The sequence below is a fragment of the Hylobates moloch genome, unplaced genomic scaffold, assembly GCF_009828535.3.
Source record: "Hylobates moloch isolate HMO894 unplaced genomic scaffold, HMol_V3 SCAFFOLD_4, whole genome shotgun sequence".
NCBI classification, from domain to species: domain Eukaryota; kingdom Metazoa; phylum Chordata; class Mammalia; order Primates; family Hylobatidae; genus Hylobates; species Hylobates moloch.
This window is the reverse complement of record NW_026652279.1, coordinates 159716151-159735088: the sequence shown is the minus strand read 5'-3', so window position 1 is coordinate 159735088 and position 18938 is coordinate 159716151. Positions and strand designations below refer to the sequence as shown.

General features: G+C 42.3%; 1 protein-coding gene across 16 annotated transcripts in view; it reads left to right on the top strand.

The window, feature by feature from the left end:
• The window catches only part of DOCK9 (dedicator of cytokinesis 9), a 293481-nt gene that overhangs the window by 197077 nt on the left and 77466 nt on the right, over nt 1-18938 (top strand). For all 16 annotated transcript variants that reach the window (XM_032151176.2, XM_058438033.1, XM_058438030.1 and 13 more), the window contains exons 16-27: nt 1416-1495; nt 1576-1763; nt 1898-1963; nt 3477-3569; nt 4263-4386; nt 4997-5118; nt 6191-6277; nt 6941-7030; nt 8061-8176; nt 8441-8510; nt 9392-9517; nt 10101-10172. In XM_032151176.2, coding sequence (XP_032007067.1) covers nt 1416-1495; nt 1576-1763; nt 1898-1963; nt 3477-3569; nt 4263-4386; nt 4997-5118; nt 6191-6277; nt 6941-7030; nt 8061-8176; nt 8441-8510; nt 9392-9517; nt 10101-10172 — 1234 coding nt within the window. The remainder of the gene's footprint in view (nt 1-1415; nt 1496-1575; nt 1764-1897; nt 1964-3476; nt 3570-4262; nt 4387-4996; nt 5119-6190; nt 6278-6940; nt 7031-8060; nt 8177-8440; nt 8511-9391; nt 9518-10100; nt 10173-18938) is intronic.

The following is an 18938-nucleotide window of genomic DNA, read 5'->3' as shown; positions in this document are numbered from 1 at the left end:
AATCTGGATCTAGGAGGACTTTGATAAACTAGAAATAGCTCCAACACAATATGATGAAATTTCAGCAAGACAAAAATTCTCTTCTGAGGTTCAAAAATATAATTATATAAATAAAGGACAAAGAAATAAGCACGTGAAAAAAGATGTAGGAATTTTGGGTGACTGTAAATTTCCTGTGAGTCACTAGGATGGTATGGCTACCTAAAAGTAATAGCTTTGGGGCTGTGTTAGTAGACAGGTATATTACTGAAAACCAGACAGAGGCTGTGCACCCAGCTGTGCACCCACACTGGCCAGATTTATGCGGTTCCAGGCTCTGTAATATAAATGGCAGGTTCTTCTGGGACAGAATGACATTGGGGCAGGTGCAAAAGTGCTGAGAATAGAGGGCTTCAGAATGTGTAGTATAGGTGGTTGAAAGATAGAGGAACATCGCTAGACCCCTTGGTGAGTAGAAGTTTCAGGGAGGTGAATTTCACCATGCTATGAGCAAGAGCAGACTAGTATCAAAACCGCAGAGTCAGAAGTCTCATTGTCACTAGGAAGGGTGAGGCAGTAGCAGCACTTGTCAGGAATGTCACAGGGGATTCCTATATTGGATTGAGTCAGAACAAATATTAATACAACAATTTCAGTAAGCTTCGACTGTGTACCCAGCATTGTGCTGGACACTGGAGCCTAAGATGATTTCTAGTTCCTAACGGTGATGATTGTATTTTTTATTGTATTTTTTATTTCAGTAGGTTTTTGGAGAACAGGTGGTGTTTGCTTACATTAATGAGTTCTTCAGTGGTGATTTCTGGGATTTTGGTGCACCCATCACCCGAGCAGTGTACACTGTACCCAATGTGTAGTGTTTTATCCCTCACCCCACTCCCACCCTTTCCCCCAAGTCGCCAAAGTTCATTCTATCATACTGCTTCCTTTGCATCCTCATAGCTTAGCTCCCCCAAATGGTGACGATTCTCAATGAGCCAAATATTTATGGTGAGGCTGGAGTGGTTCAGGAACACTTGAGCTATAACTGTTTTGCTGATATTCTTTATCTAGACCTGTACTGTGCAGTGCGCAGCCACTAGCCATGTGTGGCTGTCCTGTGAAATAAAGGACGTCTGAATTGAGATGTGCTTTAAGTATAAAACCGGTAATACATATCTGGTTTTAAAGACTTAGAGTGCACATTTTTTATACTGGTTAAATACTGACATGGTAATATCTTGGACCTATTGGGTTGAATGAAGTATATTATTAAAATTAATGTTACCAGTTCCTGTTTGCTGTTTTTCATGAGGCTACTAGAATGTTTAAAATTGTCTTTATGGCTTACTTTATGTTTCTCTTGGAAGTGCTGCTCTAGAGTGTCGGTTTTAGAGTTAACTTATAAATGTTTGATTTTTCTCTTCTTTTGTTTGCAGACCTGAGAAGATGGCTAAGCTCCCAGTGATTTTAGGCAATCTAGACATTACAATTGATAATGTTTCCTCAGACTTCCCTAGTAAGTGTCAGTTCTACGTATTAGAATTTTTGTTAGTTTGGGTTTTACTTCAGTTTGAGTTATTTTGAATATCTTTGCAGATTATGTTAATTCATCATACATTCCGACAAAACAATTTGAAACCTGCAGTAAAACTCCCATCACGTTTGAAGTGGAGGAATTTGTGCCCTGCATACCAAAACACACTCAGCCTTACACCATCTACACCAATCACCTTTACGTTTATCCTAAGTACTTGAAATATGACAGTCAGAAGTCTTTTGCCAAGGTGAGTGTGAAGATGGCGGTTTCATTCTTGATGTCAAACCCTCCCTTTAGATTCAGCTTCCCATGTTCTTTTATAAATGCTTACATAGTCTGACTTTGTTGTTTTTTCTTACTCTGTTTTGTTTATTGCTACAGGCTAGAAATATTGCGATTTGCATTGAATTCAAAGATTCAGATGAGGAAGACTCTCAGCCCCTTAAGGTTTGTTTTTTTTTTTTAACGTATGTTCACCTACATATTCTGATTTTTCTGTTTTCAAAATGCACTTTCATGATACTGTACAACTAAAACAATTTAGCACATTTTAATTGACACAAATAAAAAATATATAACGTTACAATATATAAACATATATGCTGAATCTTATCAAATATGGAATATTTAGGTTCTTGCTCCTAATTGACTGTTTTTTATTCTCTTTAAGGATGAAAGTTTCTTATACACACTCAATTCAGCAAACACTTACTGTCCATCTACTATGAGCCAAGTGCTCATACTGTGGGCGCTAAGAATTATGATATGAATAATGTTGATAATAGAAATAATAACTGATCAACAATCGATAATCTTTATTAAATGTTTACTACAGTATAGTAATAATAATAGCAGTAGATTATAGGTAACTTTCATTGAAAGCTGTTTGTACTCCAGGCACTGCTCTAGTGTGTGTTTAACTCTTTTGGTTTTCAATAGTCTTTTGAGTTAAGTATTATTATTATCCTTTTTTTTTTTTTTTTTTTTTTTTGAGATGGAGTGTCGCTCTGTTGCCCAGGCTGGAGTGCAGTGGTGCGATCTCGGCTCACTGCAAGCTCTGCCTCTCGGGTTCATGCCATTCTCCTGCCTCAGCCTCCCGAGTAGCTGGGACTACAGGTGCCCGCCACCACGCCCGGCTAATTTTTTGTATTTTTAGTAGATATGGGGTTTCACTGTGTTAGCCAGGATGGTCTCGATCTCCTGATCGTGTGATCTGCCCACCTTGGCCTCCCAAAATGCTGGGATTACAGGCGTGAGCCACCGCACCCGGCCTATTATCCATATTTTTTAGGTGAGGGGAGTAGTGCAGAATTTATTGCCTAAGGTAAAACATTAGTGGAACCAAGATTCAAACCCAGGCAGTCTGGCTCCATAACCCAAATTATTTTACTGTGACTATGTTAAAGTGACTTCCTAAGAGGAGAAGGAGACAAAGATGCAAAAAATATATATATATATAAAATATAGTATCTGTCCTCAAGAAATTCAGTCAAGTGGGAAAAACAGTCGTGGAGAAAAAGATCTTGGTGGACAGATGGTACGAAATGGAGTTTTGGACAAAACTGAAAATTAATACAGAAAAATGCTGAGGGGACACATGGAAGGAGTTGACAATTTCTTGAAGAATGCTTGAGCGTTTTCTTGATGCGTGCAGAAGCGAAGGTTATTTGGACAGAAGAATTGCATAAGAAAAGGCATGGAAATGTGAAAGGGAACAGTGAGCAAGGTGTCATCCAGGGCTGTGACCTGGAAGGGCAGGAAGGGGAGCAGGCAGATGGGCTTCGAGGCAAGCTAGAAGGTGGGCAGGACCCAGCAGTCCGGGGCTCACAGGCCTGGGGTCCATCAGAGGTGGCGATGCTAAGTCTATGCCATAGGAATGCCTCCTCCTTTACGATATATCCGAGTTTAATATCTTACTTAATCGAACCCTGATGTTTCCCTTTGGTAACTCTTATTTTAGTGCATTTATGGCAGACCTGGTGGGCCAGTGTTCACAAGAAGCGCCTTTGCTGCAGTTTTACACCATCACCAAAACCCAGAATTTTATGATGAGGTAAGTGATGTTTTCAAGGGAAAACCCAGTTTGACCAGTTTTAAGGGAAACTTTAATGTATTTGCCTGGTAAAGCAAAATTCAAGAGAAGCTGCATATTACACTGAAATTACAGAGCTAGAACTGCATTTTGAAGTATTTCTTTTATATATTTTCTTCTGATTGTAAATGTAACATTTTCATTATTAAAAGAAATAGAAACTTGGATAATGCAGATAATACAGAAAAGAAAAAATCATAATCCCATTGTCACTACCACAATTAATATTCTGGTATATTTCCTATCAAATTCATACTTTTGTTACATTTGTTGGACCTTTCTTATCATTGGATTTGCTTACATAAAATTATAATATAATTCATTGAAACCCCTGTATGCATGCTACTTGGGAATGTTCTATCCTGGTTCTTCATAATGCCTTGGCTGTGGTAACTTAGCGTAGTAGTTACTGTCACGTGTTTTCCATTTCTTCCTAGAAATACCATCAACTCCCTTCCTGTTTCTGAGTGGTGAATTCAGGATTCATTTCTCGCTTGGCACAATTTATAGTCTCAGTATCTTTGAGTGCAAATGTTAATATCCGCTCGGAGAACAAGTGCACGTTTATGCGCTGGGTAACACATAGTGTCTCTGCTTCCACTGAGAATTTCTGTGTTTTTAGAATATTCGGTTGTTATTTTGTCTTCCTTGCAGATTAAAATAGAGTTGCCCACTCAGCTGCATGAAAAGCACCACCTGTTGCTCACATTCTTCCATGTCAGCTGTGACAACTCAAGTAAAGGAAGCACGAAGAAGAGGGATGTCGTTGAAACCCAAGGTTGGGGGGGCTCACCATTCCTTTGATTTTAAATAATTGAAACATTAGGTTCTTAAATTGTATTAAGATTCTGAATTTCCATCTTTCTGCAAAGGGATCTTTAGATGAATTTTATAGATAACGGATATGTAGCATGTCTGGGTTGCATATGTAATTTTTTTTTTTTTTTAAATTTTTGAGCTCAAGCTGTCCTCCCACCTCAGCCTCCTGAATAGCTGGGACTACAGGCACGCACCACACCCCCTGGCTAATTTTTGTATTTTTTTGTAGAGACGGGATTTCGCCATGTTGCCCAGGCTGGTTTCGAACTCGTGAGCTCAAGCAATCTGCCCACCTCTGCCTCCCAAAATGCTGGGATTACAGGTGTGAGCCACCATGCCCAGCCTGCATATGTAAATTTTTATAAAAGAAGATTGTAGAATTCTAACCCCAAAGAGGCCTAAGTACATTGTAGACAATGTTCTGCAGAGATTACATTTAGGGCATTTTAAATTTCTTACTCTAATTGATAGGAAAAGTTCTTAAAAATCAGACAGTTTTACATTGGCTTGCTTTCATGAGTTTTCATACACTCACAGTGTTCTGTTGTTGTCGTTGTTGTTTTCAATAGTTGGCTACTCCTGGCTTCCCCTCCTGAAAGACGGAAGGGTGGTGACGAGCGAGCAGCACATCCCGGTCTCGGCGAACCTTCCTTCAGGCTACCTTGGCTACCAGGAGCTTGGGATGGGCAGGGTATGTCACATTTTAAGATTGGTTCATCCCAATTTCTTCAGAAAACATTAAAGAACAGCTAAAACAACAATAACACACAAAAAGCAAACAGTATTTTTGCTCCTCCACCATTTTGATGTTAGTTATTCATTTTCAAGTAAACTTTGGCCAGTTGAAGACAGTGCTGTTAGCAGTTACCTCAATGTGAGAATTACTGTTTGGTCATTTTGTAAGCCCTGTACTAGCAGAGTCTCAGCGGGAAAATAGAGACTTGGAAATTTGGGATAAGGTCTGTCTCTGCCGACTGGCCATGCTCAAATAAAGATGAGTTCTTAGGGTCATGCAGACTATTAGGAATTTTCCTCCAGCTTAAAGTAAGTCAAGTACGCCAAATCTCTCACCCACATGGTTGCACATTCTGAAACCTTTCTGATTCTTGAAAGCCTAATTTTCCCCAGATTTATTCAATTGCTTTGTTGGTTTTGCATTCTTTTTAGCCATCTTAAATTTTATGGACTGCGGCTTTATAACATGCTCAAATAAAGCCTGTTCTTTTTATGTTTGTCTGCATTTAAATGATGCCAAATTTGAGTTCATATTATAGACAAATAGTTAAATTTTCCCAAAGAAGAATAAATTGTATAATTGAGCATGACAGAAAAATGGAGGTTTCAAAAGTTGAAATTAGTGTGAGCAGACGATTGACCCTTTGCCTGTGCCAGGCCTGCGTATTATGCTGTTTGCTTTATCTGGCACCTTTTACTGTCATCTTCAGAATCCTGAGCTCAGGTTGGGTTCAGATGCTGGTATAATAGGATTCTTTCCCTCTCAAATGAACAATAACTCACACAGCTGCAAAGAAACAGAAAAGATAACTTAGAAAATCCAGTAATAAAAGCATTGTACTTTGGGGGAAGAAAGGGGGCAGAAATGTGTATCAGCTGCATTCCTGCTGTGGGCCCGGCACAGTTGCCAAGTCACTAAAGTTCTCTGGGCCCTCTTTCAGTCCCTCATCATTACCCTCGTTGATAATCATGTTAGAGCCAAAATAACTAATCTGTAGGAATATTGTTTCTTCCATATTTTTTTTTAGCATTATGGTCCGGAAATTAAATGGGTAGATGGAGGCAAGCCACTGCTGAAAATTTCCACTCATCTGGTTTCCACAGTGTATACTCAGGTACGTGCTCCTTCAACAAAATTAGCAGTAGCTGCTCTGTGACAAAGTTTGCACCATTTTGCAAGAAGAAAAAAATCCTAATGTGTTATATTACTATATTCTTACTCTATAGATCTTTTTCTACAGAAAGAAAGTACAACCAAAGTGCTCATATGTATTCATATAAATGACTAGTACAAGCATCATTTTGCAACAGATTTCCTCTTTCATTGGAGGATCTTCTTGATGTTATTATTTGTATATGATCAATTTTTAGTCTTAATAAGATGAGGCTGGGCGCGGTGGCTCACACCTGTAATGCTAGCATTGTGGGAGGCCAAGGTGGGCAGATCACTTGAGCCCAGGGATTTGAGACCAGCCTGGTCAACATGGCAAAACCTTGTCTCTACAAAAATACAAAAATTAGCCAGGCATGGTGATGTGTGCCTGTAGTCCCAGCTACCTAGGAGGCTGGGGTGAGGGGATTGCAAGAGGCTAGGAGGTCAAGGCTGCAGTGAGCCATGGTCATGTCACTGCACCCCAGCCAGGGCGACAGAGCAAGACTCTGTCTCAAAAAAAAAAAAACAACAAACAGCAAAAAAGCATGCTGCAAGAAACCAATGCTTCTATTTCCACAGCGTGTATTCTAATAGACTTTCTTCTTTTCCTTTTTCCCTACCTCAGGATCAGCATTTACATAATTTTTTCCAGTACTGTCAGAAAACCGAATCTGGAGCCCAAGCCTTAGGAAACGAACTTGTAAAGTACCTGAAGGTATCACATGGCTTTCTTAGTATCCCCTTTTAAATGAGTTTGGAGTAGGCTGGGTTTTCTCTTTGGTGGTGAGTGTTGTTCTCACCCGTTGGAAGCTCTTACCTGGATGTCTAACACCAGTAGCTTCTATGAGGTTTAGATAGTGGTAAGAAGTGGACCTAGGAACGGCACTACTCCTGCCTGTGTCCTAGTCCCATGTATCCTTTGCTCAAGGCAGGGTCTCTAAAACATACTGTTTCTCACGCATGGAAAACCCCTCACTTGAGACGGACCTCCCTGGGTACCGAGCACAATGATGGGCACAGAAGCAGCAACTTCAGTCCTCACCCTTAGGGAATTTCTAGTTCATTGTAGGAGATACTGTAAACTTGGTGATTGCATGCTAGGCAGACAAATCAAATAAAGAAATAATGCACAGAACCAGTCCCAGCTTTGTGCAAGGGGTTCCTGGAGTGTCTAAGCAGCAAGAGCCAGGCAGAGTTTGTCTAGGGGAGCTTCATCCTGAACGTGGCTGTGGGGAGCATTTTGGAAAGGGGAAATAGCTAAAAGGGCATGAGACAAAACAAGAAATGTGAGAAATGGGATCGAAATTTGTTTGGTTTAACAAGGAAAACGGATACGTATCCACATAAACAGTGAAGTTTTTATATGTGATTGCTTGCGGCCCCTCCCTCCATCTCAAAGACAGCCGCACAGCATCTCTCTGACCCTGCTTCCTCTGTCCCAGCTCCCTCTGACTCCTCTCCCCTTCTGTCTCCCTCTTCTGGTTTACGGCCCTTTGCAATTCCATGGGCACACCTGGATAATCCCTGTCATAAGGCCTGACTAGCAGCCTTACCTGTGAATATGTGATGTATTCACAGGTGCTGAGGACTAAGACACAGACACCTCTGGGGACATTCTGCCCACCACAGCCTTCCCTTTGTTTTAGAGGGAGTTCTTCCATCCTTATTTGGAACAGAGTGGAAATTACTTTAGGCTGGTTTACTTTTAGAAGGATAACATGAACTGTGCCATTCTGTGTCTGTAGAGTCTGCATGCGATGGAAGGCCACGTGATGATCGCCTTCTTGCCCACTATCCTAAACCAGCTGTTCCGAGTCCTCACCAGAGCCACACAGGAAGAAGTCGCAGTTAATGTGACTCGGTAAGGGAGGTGGATGGATGCTCTTCCTCACTTCTAGTCTGTCCACATCTGGAGCACAGTCATGCATAGCTGGGATGCTACGGTGTGCTGAACATTATATTTAAGAAATGTCTTTGATCCCATATGTAAGGACCCCATCTAATTCCTTGTCTCCTTGTTTCCTAAGTGCTGATAGCATCATCATTGTTCTACTACTGCTGTGATAATAATGAAATGTTTCCATTTTTACATATTCATTGCTTTATTCACTCCTGTGGTGTGTAGGGTCATTATTCATGTGGTTGCCCAGTGCCATGAGGAAGGATTGGAGAGCCACTTGAGGTCATATGTTAAGGTACGTAAAACACACTGTTCTGATCACTTACATCTGTGGCTCTCCAATTTTCCTTCTAAGGACTTATTTTTTTACAAGCCTGGTTATTTGAGGATGTGCTTGTAACGTATGCTTTCTCTTCTATTCCTCATAGCCAATGCTTGTACCTGAATAGGGGAGGTACAAAGAGGGGCAGCCATTCACTAATTTACTTAATTCCATTCCTTCAATTACATTTCTTTTAATGGGTTTTCCAAATAATATGACTCAATGTGGAAGTTTAAAGAAGAATTTTAAGTTGTTCTTGGCTAGGCCTCTGCTAACGTTAGTTGTCTTCCTTTTTTTTTCTTTCCATCTATAATTTCCAGCAAAACTGCTTCTCCCAGATAAGAAGGTTAGCTCTGGCTACAGTCAAATTAGATGACTCTGTGGGATAGCAAGAGATGTTGTTAGGATAAACATCAACAAGTTTTTTATTTATATACAACATCCAGTAAGTAGAGTGGCAGTTACTATTCTAAACAGATGCACATATTCTGTTTAGTATTAAATACCTTTGTAAATTACAACTATGTGATAATTTTAAAAGTAAAGTTGTGGTCCTTTAGGGTATCAGTCACGCATCGTTGTGCCACACATTCCTTGAAGCCCCTGGCACAGGTGAAGTTACGGGCTGGCTGGTCACTGATTTGACTGGGTCGGATGACTCATATTTTCTTGAAGACATCCTGGACTCCTTTTTATCACATGACACTCACCCTTCCCATCTTTGTATCCACACCTTCCTCTCCCGCAAATGAGACTGTAGCTCAGTCCCTGATCTTCATTCTTGGGAGTCTCTCAAGCTTTCAGACCACCTTGGAGAGCCAGTGCATTAAAGTCTCTTTCCCTTTTCTTCAAAGTATGCGTATAAGGCTGAGCCATATGTTGCCTCTGAATACAAGACAGTGCATGAAGAACTGACGAAATCCATGACCACGATTCTCAAGCCTTCCGCCGATTTCCTCACCAGCAACAAACTACTGAAGGTATGTCAGGAGAGTCATTGTGGCTTTGATTGAAACTTATTAACAGGAATTCACTCCACAGCCTGATCAACACAGCCTTTCTGAGTGCTCTTAGAGACAACACCACCCCCTAAAAAGGGGTAGTGTTCTCTGATACCAACTTTTCTAATTGTGTCTTGAGAGAAGAGCTGCAAAGCGTCACTGTGTTCAGTGTTTCATTGGCTCTTGAGGATTAATAGTCATTATGTTCAAATCAGTGATGAAGGTCAATGACTTAGAGATTCTAAAGACAAGTGTCACCAAGCAGAGGTCAGTGAAGGGGAAAGACTACACCCGTAACCCCGCAGAGTCTCGTGCTGGTTGTACCATGCCGAGCACAGACGTCCAGTTTCCCGGCAGGATGCAGCTCTTTGTTGCTGAACTTGTGCAAGCAGAGGACATCTGCCGTTCACCTCTTGGCTCTGATCATAATGTACCAAGAGGTGCAGCCGTGTTTTAGGGTCACACCTGCTTTATGTCAATAATATTGTCAGCCTGAGAGAGTTCATGTCTTACCTACCAGTTTGTTGTTTTTCTTACTGGGTCCTGTTCTTTTTTCTTTTAGTACTCATGGTTTTTCTTTGATGTACTGATCAAATCCATGGCTCAGCATTTGATAGAGAACTCCAAAGTTAAGGTATGTTACTTCAAGTGGAAGCTTGTGTTCTTAGGGGAAAAGAAATCTCTCATTGGTTTACAGCGAACGTTTCTTCATGCTTTCTCTGTGCCAGTTACAGGACTGTTCTAAGTGCTTTACAAGTAATAAATCATTTTAGCTTCGTAACAACACTTTAAGGGAAGTACCGTTCTTACTTATTTTATAGATGGGGAAACTGAGGCCAGCATGCTTGAGTTACTTGCTCAAGGTCATGCTACCAGTGAATGGAGCAGCCAGGTTTTGAGTCCAATCTGGCCCCAAAGGCTGTATTCCTGAATCACTTGGTTATTAACCCAAAGAAAAATATGTCTTTTCCTTTGACTAGCTTAGAAATCTTCACGTTTGTTGAAATGGAAATTGCGGTTTCAGCATAAATTTTAAGTGTCGTTACCCATCATTTATTAAGTGTCTTGACCATCATAGACATTTATTCTTAGATGGGAGTATCTCACCAATCTCATGTTCTCCAAAACCAATCAATAGATTCCAAGATTATCCATCTCGTTGGGGCAGATGCGCAGTCTCAAATTTCTTCTCTGCCCCAGCCTCCCCTTGTGGTGAAGCCTGGATGTGTGTTCCTTTCTGACTGTGGGTCCCCCCTGCTTCCCCTGGTTCCCCCTGGGCTCAGCCCTGAGATGACTGGTCTTGTCTCTGGACTGGTGCCCACTGAGGTGTGTTTGGCCACCTCAGGCTCCCTGAGGCTCAAGGTAAATAAGTTTCTATAAAGTTCCAATGTGGTAAACAGAAGTGGCAGTGTCACTTTCTCATTTTGAAGTTTCCAGGGCTCCTCTGAGACCTGCAGAGTCCTGGAGTTGTCCTTGTGACAGTGAAGTAGTGTAGTTGTTTGGAGGCAGGGTCTGGTTGAAGTATTATAGAAGGAGCTTGTACAGGGAGTGGGTGGTGCTGGGCACTGTCTCACAATGAACACTTGTGCTGCAATCCTCGTAGACAGAAGAGGGGATAGGGAGGGAGGGGCAGAATCTAGGCCTCCTGCACAAGGGATCTGGGCTCTCCGAGGAAGCCTTGGAAAGCCTGCTTAATTTTGCTGGCAGAAGGTTGATGGTTCACACCTAAAGCCCTCCTTTTCCTCCCATAAAGCAGACACTGGGCCTGGCCAGGTGGTTTCTCCTTTTCTTTTTTTTTTTCTCTCTCTCTTTTGAATCCAGTTTAAAGCTTCTGATTTTAATGCATAGGGAGATGCCAGATGGAAGTGGGCCCTGCCTTCTATGGAGAAATGCTCCATCTAAATCATGCCAGAGCAGCCTGCCAAAGAAAAATCCAGCAGATTGTCTGCTTGGCAGTACGCAGCTAAGTGTGCGTGCACATGCACACACAGACACACGCATCATGTAGATATATTACTTTTCTGTTAAAAAATGTTGTCTCACTGATATGTGGGAGCTAAAAAAGTGGATTGGATGAAGATAGATTAGTGGTTACCAGAGACTGGGAAAGAAGGGGAGGAGGTGATGGGGGAGAAAAAGAATATGAATGTGTTTATTACCATTGAACTGTACACTGAAAACTGGTAAAGATGGTAAATTATACATTTTTTCATGTTATATACAGAATAGGATTATAGCCTGTGTTCATTTGCTAGGCTTGCCATAATAAAGTACCACAGACTGGGTGGCTTAAACAATAGAAATTTATTTTATAACAATTGAGATGCTGAAAGTCCTGGGTCAAGCTGTGCACATGGCTGGTTTCTTCTGAGGCCTCTCTCCTTGGCTTGTAGATGCCGCCTTCTTTGCGTGTCTGTGTCCTAATCTCTTCTTATGAGGACACCAGTCATACTGGATTAAGAACCGTCTTAATGACCTCACATTACCTTCATCACCTCTTTTAAAACCTTGGCCCAAAGTGCAGCCATATTTGCAAGTATTGGGGGTTAGGACTTCAACATATGAATTTGAGGGGGGCACTGGTCAGCCCATGACAAGGCGCCAGTGGATTTTTTATTATTTTTGGCTCTAAATAAATGTTATCCCTTAAAAGCAATGGTAACATGATTATATTCAAAATATAACCAATTCATTCTGCAACTATTCATTGAGCCCCTACTATGTTTGAGGTGCCCAGGATTACAAAGTTCAATGCATCATAGTTTGTGCTCTCAAGGAGTTCAGGTGGGAAGATGTACATTTCGTTCAGTGGCTGCCCTACCTCATGACGAGTGCTCTGAAGAGGTAGGCACAAGGTGCTCAGGAGTGTGGGGAATCCGGGAAGACCACCTGGAAGAGGCGTCAGTTGCAGTGGGTTCTGATGAGTAAACAGGAGTTGGCTAGGTGAAGAAGGAGAATGAGGACCAGGTGGAGAGAGAGTTGTGTTGGCAAAAGCTTAGGACCCAGCACCACAGTTCAGGGAACTACATGAACATAAGGCTTTTCTGCCTTGTGACTGCAAGGAAGACCACATGAGAGATGGTCAAGGAGGTAATGAACACTTCCAGGAACACACACAAGAAGGATATTCAAAATCAAGCGCCAATGACACCTTTCTGAGAATTGTATTAGAAAATAAGTAAAGGAATTTACCTGCATGTGTTTGTTCTCAAGATGCCAAATTAAACCATAGCACTTTAAGAGTGGTAATGACCTGAAAGGTATCTTCTGTTCCAGCTCCTCCCCTACCTCACAGAGGTAGAGACAGAAGCATAGACTGTGAAGTGACCTGCCCAGGGTCACACAACTGAGCAGAGCCAAGAACTTGTGGCAGAGTCCCAATGGGCATCTCCTAGAGGTGCTGCCATTTCCAGCCTTATAACATGATTTGTCAACACCTCTGCTCTGGGAAATGGTTTGTGTTTGGAACTTAACACAAACCACTCAAATGCTACCCTGCACAACCTTTTCTGTAAGTTATTTATATTTTGGCCCTAAAACAATATTCAGAGAGTTTTTAGAAGTAGTTTTTTTTTTGTTTTTTTTTTTTAAATGCTTAAGAGGAAACAGTGGTATCCCACAGGAGAAAGCTTAAACATAACATAATTTACTATAAAAAGAGATTCACAAACACCTGCTTACCACCTTGGAGGGTTCAACATTTTCACTTTTAGAGCACTCCCCTCTGGCTTCTCCTTCCCTGGCCCTGCAGACACCCTGCTGTTCTTTCCCCTAATCATACATTACTGAGCTGAGAGCTCCTCTAACATTTTCTTAAAGCCTTCATTCACTGTGTCTCGTATCTTAAGAGTAATGAGTTTTCTGTTTGAATTAGTTGTTTTTGTGTTTGTCTTATTTACATCTGAAGAATTTTATGTCCTAATTCCTTGTTTTAGTCTTCTGAATTTATGAATATTCACCATTCCTATACCATTTGTGATTTCCAGAACTTTGATCTCATCCCCGTAGGGTTTTTAATATTTTTAGACCAAAATTATTAATTTATTCTGACCTTAATATTTTTTGCTCTTGTTGCCCAGGCTGGAGTGCTGTGGCGCAATCTGGGCTCACTGCAACCTCCACCTCCTGGGTTCAAGCGATTCTCCTGCTTTAGCCTCCCAAGTAGCTGAGATTACAGTCATGCGCCACCACGCCCAGCTAATTTTATATTTTTAATAGAGACAGGGTTTCACCATGTTGGCCAGGCTGGTCTCAAACTCCTGACCTCAGGTGACCCACCCACCTTGGCCTCCTAAAGTGCTGGGATTACAGGCGTGAGCCACCGCGCCCAGCCAAGGGAACCTTTCTTGAAGTGCCATGACGAGGCACACAACAGTGTTGTAGGAGCACCTGGGCCCTGGATTCATAAGAGCCAGATAATGCTTTCAGTGCCAATTAAACTGTTCTACCCAAGGATAGCTACACATGCATGTTGTGTATTAAGCTGATGCTTTCAGTGTACAATTTGTGTCATTCTTGGTGTGGTAGTCGAGTGAGTTCATTCAATGCATATTTACATGGAGGGACATGGCACAGCGTTATGCTTACTTCCAGTGCTGTACTCCTACTGAAGGTGGAAGTGGCCACCTTCTTGTCCCCAGCCAACCCAACTGTACGTTGTTACATTTATTGAGGAAGGATGTGAATCAGAGCCCCTTCGAACTAGCATCTAAAATAAGTAATTTCCTTACTACAGCAGATGGACCTGCAAAGTCTGGATGGATTGCGTATGACTGTGCCATACTCTAGTTTCATAGGTGACATGTGCTTGGAGGTTACAAGTGATATTTGAGAAAAATGTAAAGCAGACATCATCAAGGTCTGTGGAGGAGTCCTCTCCTCACTCTCTGCCCCTATGGTCAACAGTTTGTTGGTGTTTCTTTTCCACCGCGTATATTTAGCAGCTGTAATTTCAGCAGACTCCTTTTGCATTTCCTTTCCTCCCACACGGAGTGAAGCTCATTGCTGGCATTCCACAGGTATACTGGAAGAAAGGAGGATGGAAAACCTAGCATAGGGTAGGATGAATATATGTCCTTAAGCATTGCTTGTTTAACCTCCAACCATTTTCTAGCTTAATTGAACAAGAAAAGAACTTTTCTTGAAAGTGAAAGAAGGAGGGTGTGGCTCACAGTCTAAATGGACTGTTTGGACTTCCCCTTAAGTAAATTTGTAAACACTATACGTATGTGATAGGTAGAATGCTAGTATGCATACGTCACCCTGTCACTCTGCCACCCTCGAGTGCTTTGAACAGTTGTTTGTAATGTGCAAAGCATTGAGGAAAAATGCAAAGGGAGTTGAGAGTGAACCCTTAACCTTGAAGCTGACCTAGTCATTGGAGAAAGAAAACATTCAGCTTGGAACATTTAGAGCAGAGTGCAGGAAGGTGTATATGTGAGCTTCAAGAATCATAGATTTATGTGGGGATACGGGTGGAACTTTACCTGGGCCTTGCAGGATACCACAATCTAGGAATAGGAGAATGAGTACCAGGCAGAGGAAATAGGTAAGGCCGCTGGGGTAGAGTTCAGGCTGGATAGATTGAGATTAGAGGGGAAAGAGTGAAAAACAAGATTAGCTCAGAAACAAAGATGAGATTATGGGGAGCTGTGAAGCCAAGCAGCAGACGAATTGGTAGAGACCTAGAGAGGTAGAGCAGGTTCTTGAGTAGGAGTGGCGAGATGACGGAGAGTATAAAGATTAGCAGAGTGGCTTGGAAACTTTTATATCAGTAAGTCTGCTTATCCCCTGAAGTATAAATAGCCTATGGAACAGATTCACCAGACATTTTAAATTTTGATTTATTTATTTGTTTAGCTCTCTAACTGCAATAATATGAAATGACATTTTATGGTGATACTGATGAAGATCTGGCATTGGGAGGATAAGGTGGGATTGAGGATGAGGATGGAGAGCATTATGAATGAGTAAGGGAGATTATTCAGACAGAACCATTCATTCAACCCTGCAGTTCCACGTCTAGATATCTGCTGAAGAGAAGTGAAAGATGTATCCATGTAAAGACCTAAATGCAAATGTGCACAGTAGCTTTATTCATAATAATAAAAAACTAGAAACAACCCAAAATGACCATCAGCTGGTAAATGGATAGACAAATTGTGGTAACTCCACACAATAGAATGCTACTTAGTAATAAAATGGAACAAAGTAGTGAGTCATGCAACAGCATGGTTGGATCTCAGAAGCATTCTATGAACTGAAAGAAGTTAGACACAAAAGATTACATACCATTTGAGTCCATATCCTGTATATGACATTATAGAAAAAGAAAAACTACAGAGCACAGAGCAGCCGCGTGGTTGCCCAGGACTGGAGGTGGGGATGGGGAGAGCAGATGTACTTTCTCTTCTTGACTATGGCGATGGTTACAGTTATATTCACTTGTCAAGACTCACCAAACTGTAGACTTTTAAAGTCTGAATTTTATGGTATGTAAATTTTGCCTCAATAAACCTGACTGAAACAAAACAGAGCACAGTAAGGTCAGACTTGAGTGGGAGAAGAAAAGCCACCTAGATATTTTGCATGAGATCATAGAAGAAGGAGCTTTTGAGAGAGGCAGTAGAGTAGAGGGCTTGGTTTACCAGGGAAGGTGCAAGGTTAGGCTTGGGATGTCATATGCTTAGGGCTGTGTGTTCAGTGGCTATGACAGAGACCTGAAGTAACAGTGAGTTAAACAGGAAAGTAAACGTTTATTTCTTTTTACTTGAAAACCCAAGCTCATAAGAGGCTTCTGTTCCACAGTTATGAGAGACCTCCATCTTGTTTGCCCCCTGGAGTGCTGCTTCTCCTTTTGATCTAACTGGGTTCACCACCACATCCATGCTGGAGCCAGTAGGGAGGGGAAGATGCACCTTTGCCTTTAAGGATATGACCCAGAAGTTGCACTGCCACATCACTACCACTGCTATCACATTGGCCAGAGTTAGCCATGACTGTACCTAGCTGCAAGGGATGCTGGTAAATGTAGTCTTTACTTTGGGTATCCATGAACCTAGTTAAAAGTTGAGGTTCTATTACCATGAGAGGGAAGAGAGAACAGATACTGGGAAGTCACCAGCCATTGTTTCACAAAGGGCTGAGGCACAGCCAAACACATTTCCAGTTGGCAGGTGAAGGTTCAGCCTTGGACAGGGAAGAGAACAGACAGAACTAAAGAAATAGATTTGTGAGTACCAATCTGCTTAAGCCATAAGCCTAAGCTTTTCTCTGGGGAAAAGGACTGTGTTGATCTGAGTCACCAGATAGGAGTAGTCATGCTTGAGACTTATTGGGGCAATGACTACAAGGGAAAATGGGAAAGTGCTCAGGAGATAGTGGGAGAGCCATCAGAGGGCAGCACATGTGTGACCCAAGGTTAAGAAGAGAGAGAAGGAAGGAAGCGTTGTGGGCCACAGTGGAATTCTAAGTAAGAGAGGTGAGCAAGGCACTGGAGAGGCCTCAGGCCTCCTCCTCAGTCATCAGTGGAGTCCCACATCCCCCAGCAACAAGCCTGCTGCAGCTTCCTTTCCACCTCAGTCACTGGCAGGGAGCAGCCATGTGAGGCATGGAGGCACAGGTGGCCTTGGTAGGAATGCAGCTGTAGATTCCACAGCATAGTGGTGGGGCCAGGAATTAATTATGTTCCCTGCAACTGAAGATGCGAGGTGCCATTCTCACTGTGTCAGCAGGGCAGAGAGTGAGGTAAACATGCAGATTATAGAGAGAAGACTGATCTTTGGGAAGGAAAATGTTGAAGAGGTAGGAAGAATGGAGTTTGTAGGCTGGGCGCAATGGCTCACATCTGTAATCCCAGCACTTTGGAGGCCCAGGTAGGAGAATTGCTTGAGCCCGGGAAATCAAGACCAGCCTGGGCAACATAGTGAGACGTCATCTCTGCAAAAAGTGAACAAAATTAGCTGGGCATGGTGACACATGCCTGTTATCCCAGCTACTCAGGAGACTGAGGTGAGAGGGTTGCTTGAGCCCTGGAGGATGAGGCTACAGTGAGCTGTGATTGTGCCACTGCACTCCAGCCTGGGTAACAGAGTGAGAACTTGTCTCAAAAACAAAAAACAAAAAACAAAAACAAAAACAAAAAAACAAGTTGTAGAAGAAAATGGGAGAAAGAGGAAATAACATAGGGATCTTGATAAAGGGGAGTAACCAGAATGCAGGGAAATGTCATTGGTAAATTTCTTCTCAGCCCTATTACTTTTGTTGTTTGCTAAGCCACAAAGAGGAAGTTTCTTAATTAAAAGTCTTATTTACCTCGGAAAGTAGTAAAATAGCCCATAGAGAAGAGGCCTCTAAACCACACCAGAGAGTGGAAGAACACAGTGCAGAACAAAGAAGTGAACATTTGAAGACCATTCCGAAGTCCTCACCCATGAAGCAATGATTGGGCAGCACAGCTGTGGGAGAGCAGATGACCTGTAGGGCGGGGAGTAGCCCATCCTGGGTCTCTGCGAAGACCTGGCTGTTAACTGCAGCGTCCACAGGGGCCTCCACAGCCAGGCTGAGTGTGGGTCTTCAGGGAGATCTCGTTCATTCGAGGAGTCAGTTGGTAGGCACTGAGCAGCCAGCGGTCAGCACGTAAGTGTGGCTTGCAGAGGATGGGGGCACGGCACCTAGCATGTGGCTGGAGAGGCTAATCTTGTGAGGACAGGTGCTGGGCTGGCTGACCCCACACAGGCAGCACCTGTCAGGTGGTTCCAGGATGGAAAGGGACGCTGCAGTGCAGCACAGCACACGGCAAGAGATCCTCCAGCAGAACGTGGCAGGGAGTTGGGGTTGGTTTGGCTGAGAAGTCCCTTAGTGTCTCAGCGTCCTCTTCTCCAAGCCCCTATCAGGTACTCACTACCTGAGCATCATCTTAGATTTTCCTCTTCTATTTCAGTTTATAGTAATCTCCATAAAAACATTCTATTGCTTAGGTCTTTATTACCTTGAAATGTGTATCATACCTCGTAAAAAGGCTTTAGTTTGTTTTATTGCCAATTAGGACTCTTCACGACAGCTATTTGCCACTTCAGGGAGAACTTCATTTCAGCCTTCAAAGGCATGAGTTGTAATTGCCTAGTCACTGGACATCACTAATGATGGGTTGGTATGTAAATTATCCATCATTCTTCTCCATGTATTCTTTCTTTTTAATACAAACATTTTACTATATTTTCTAACAAGTGCAGAAGTAGAGGGATTAGCCTCCCCGCTTGCCAATGTTCTACTGCCCTTGCTTGATACACACCCACCCTCAAATTTTTACCTTGTAGTATTTTAAGCTGTTCCCAGCTATTTTCTCACTCCATCTTAGACACTTTTAGCATGTCATCTCTAACAGATAAGGCTTTAGAAA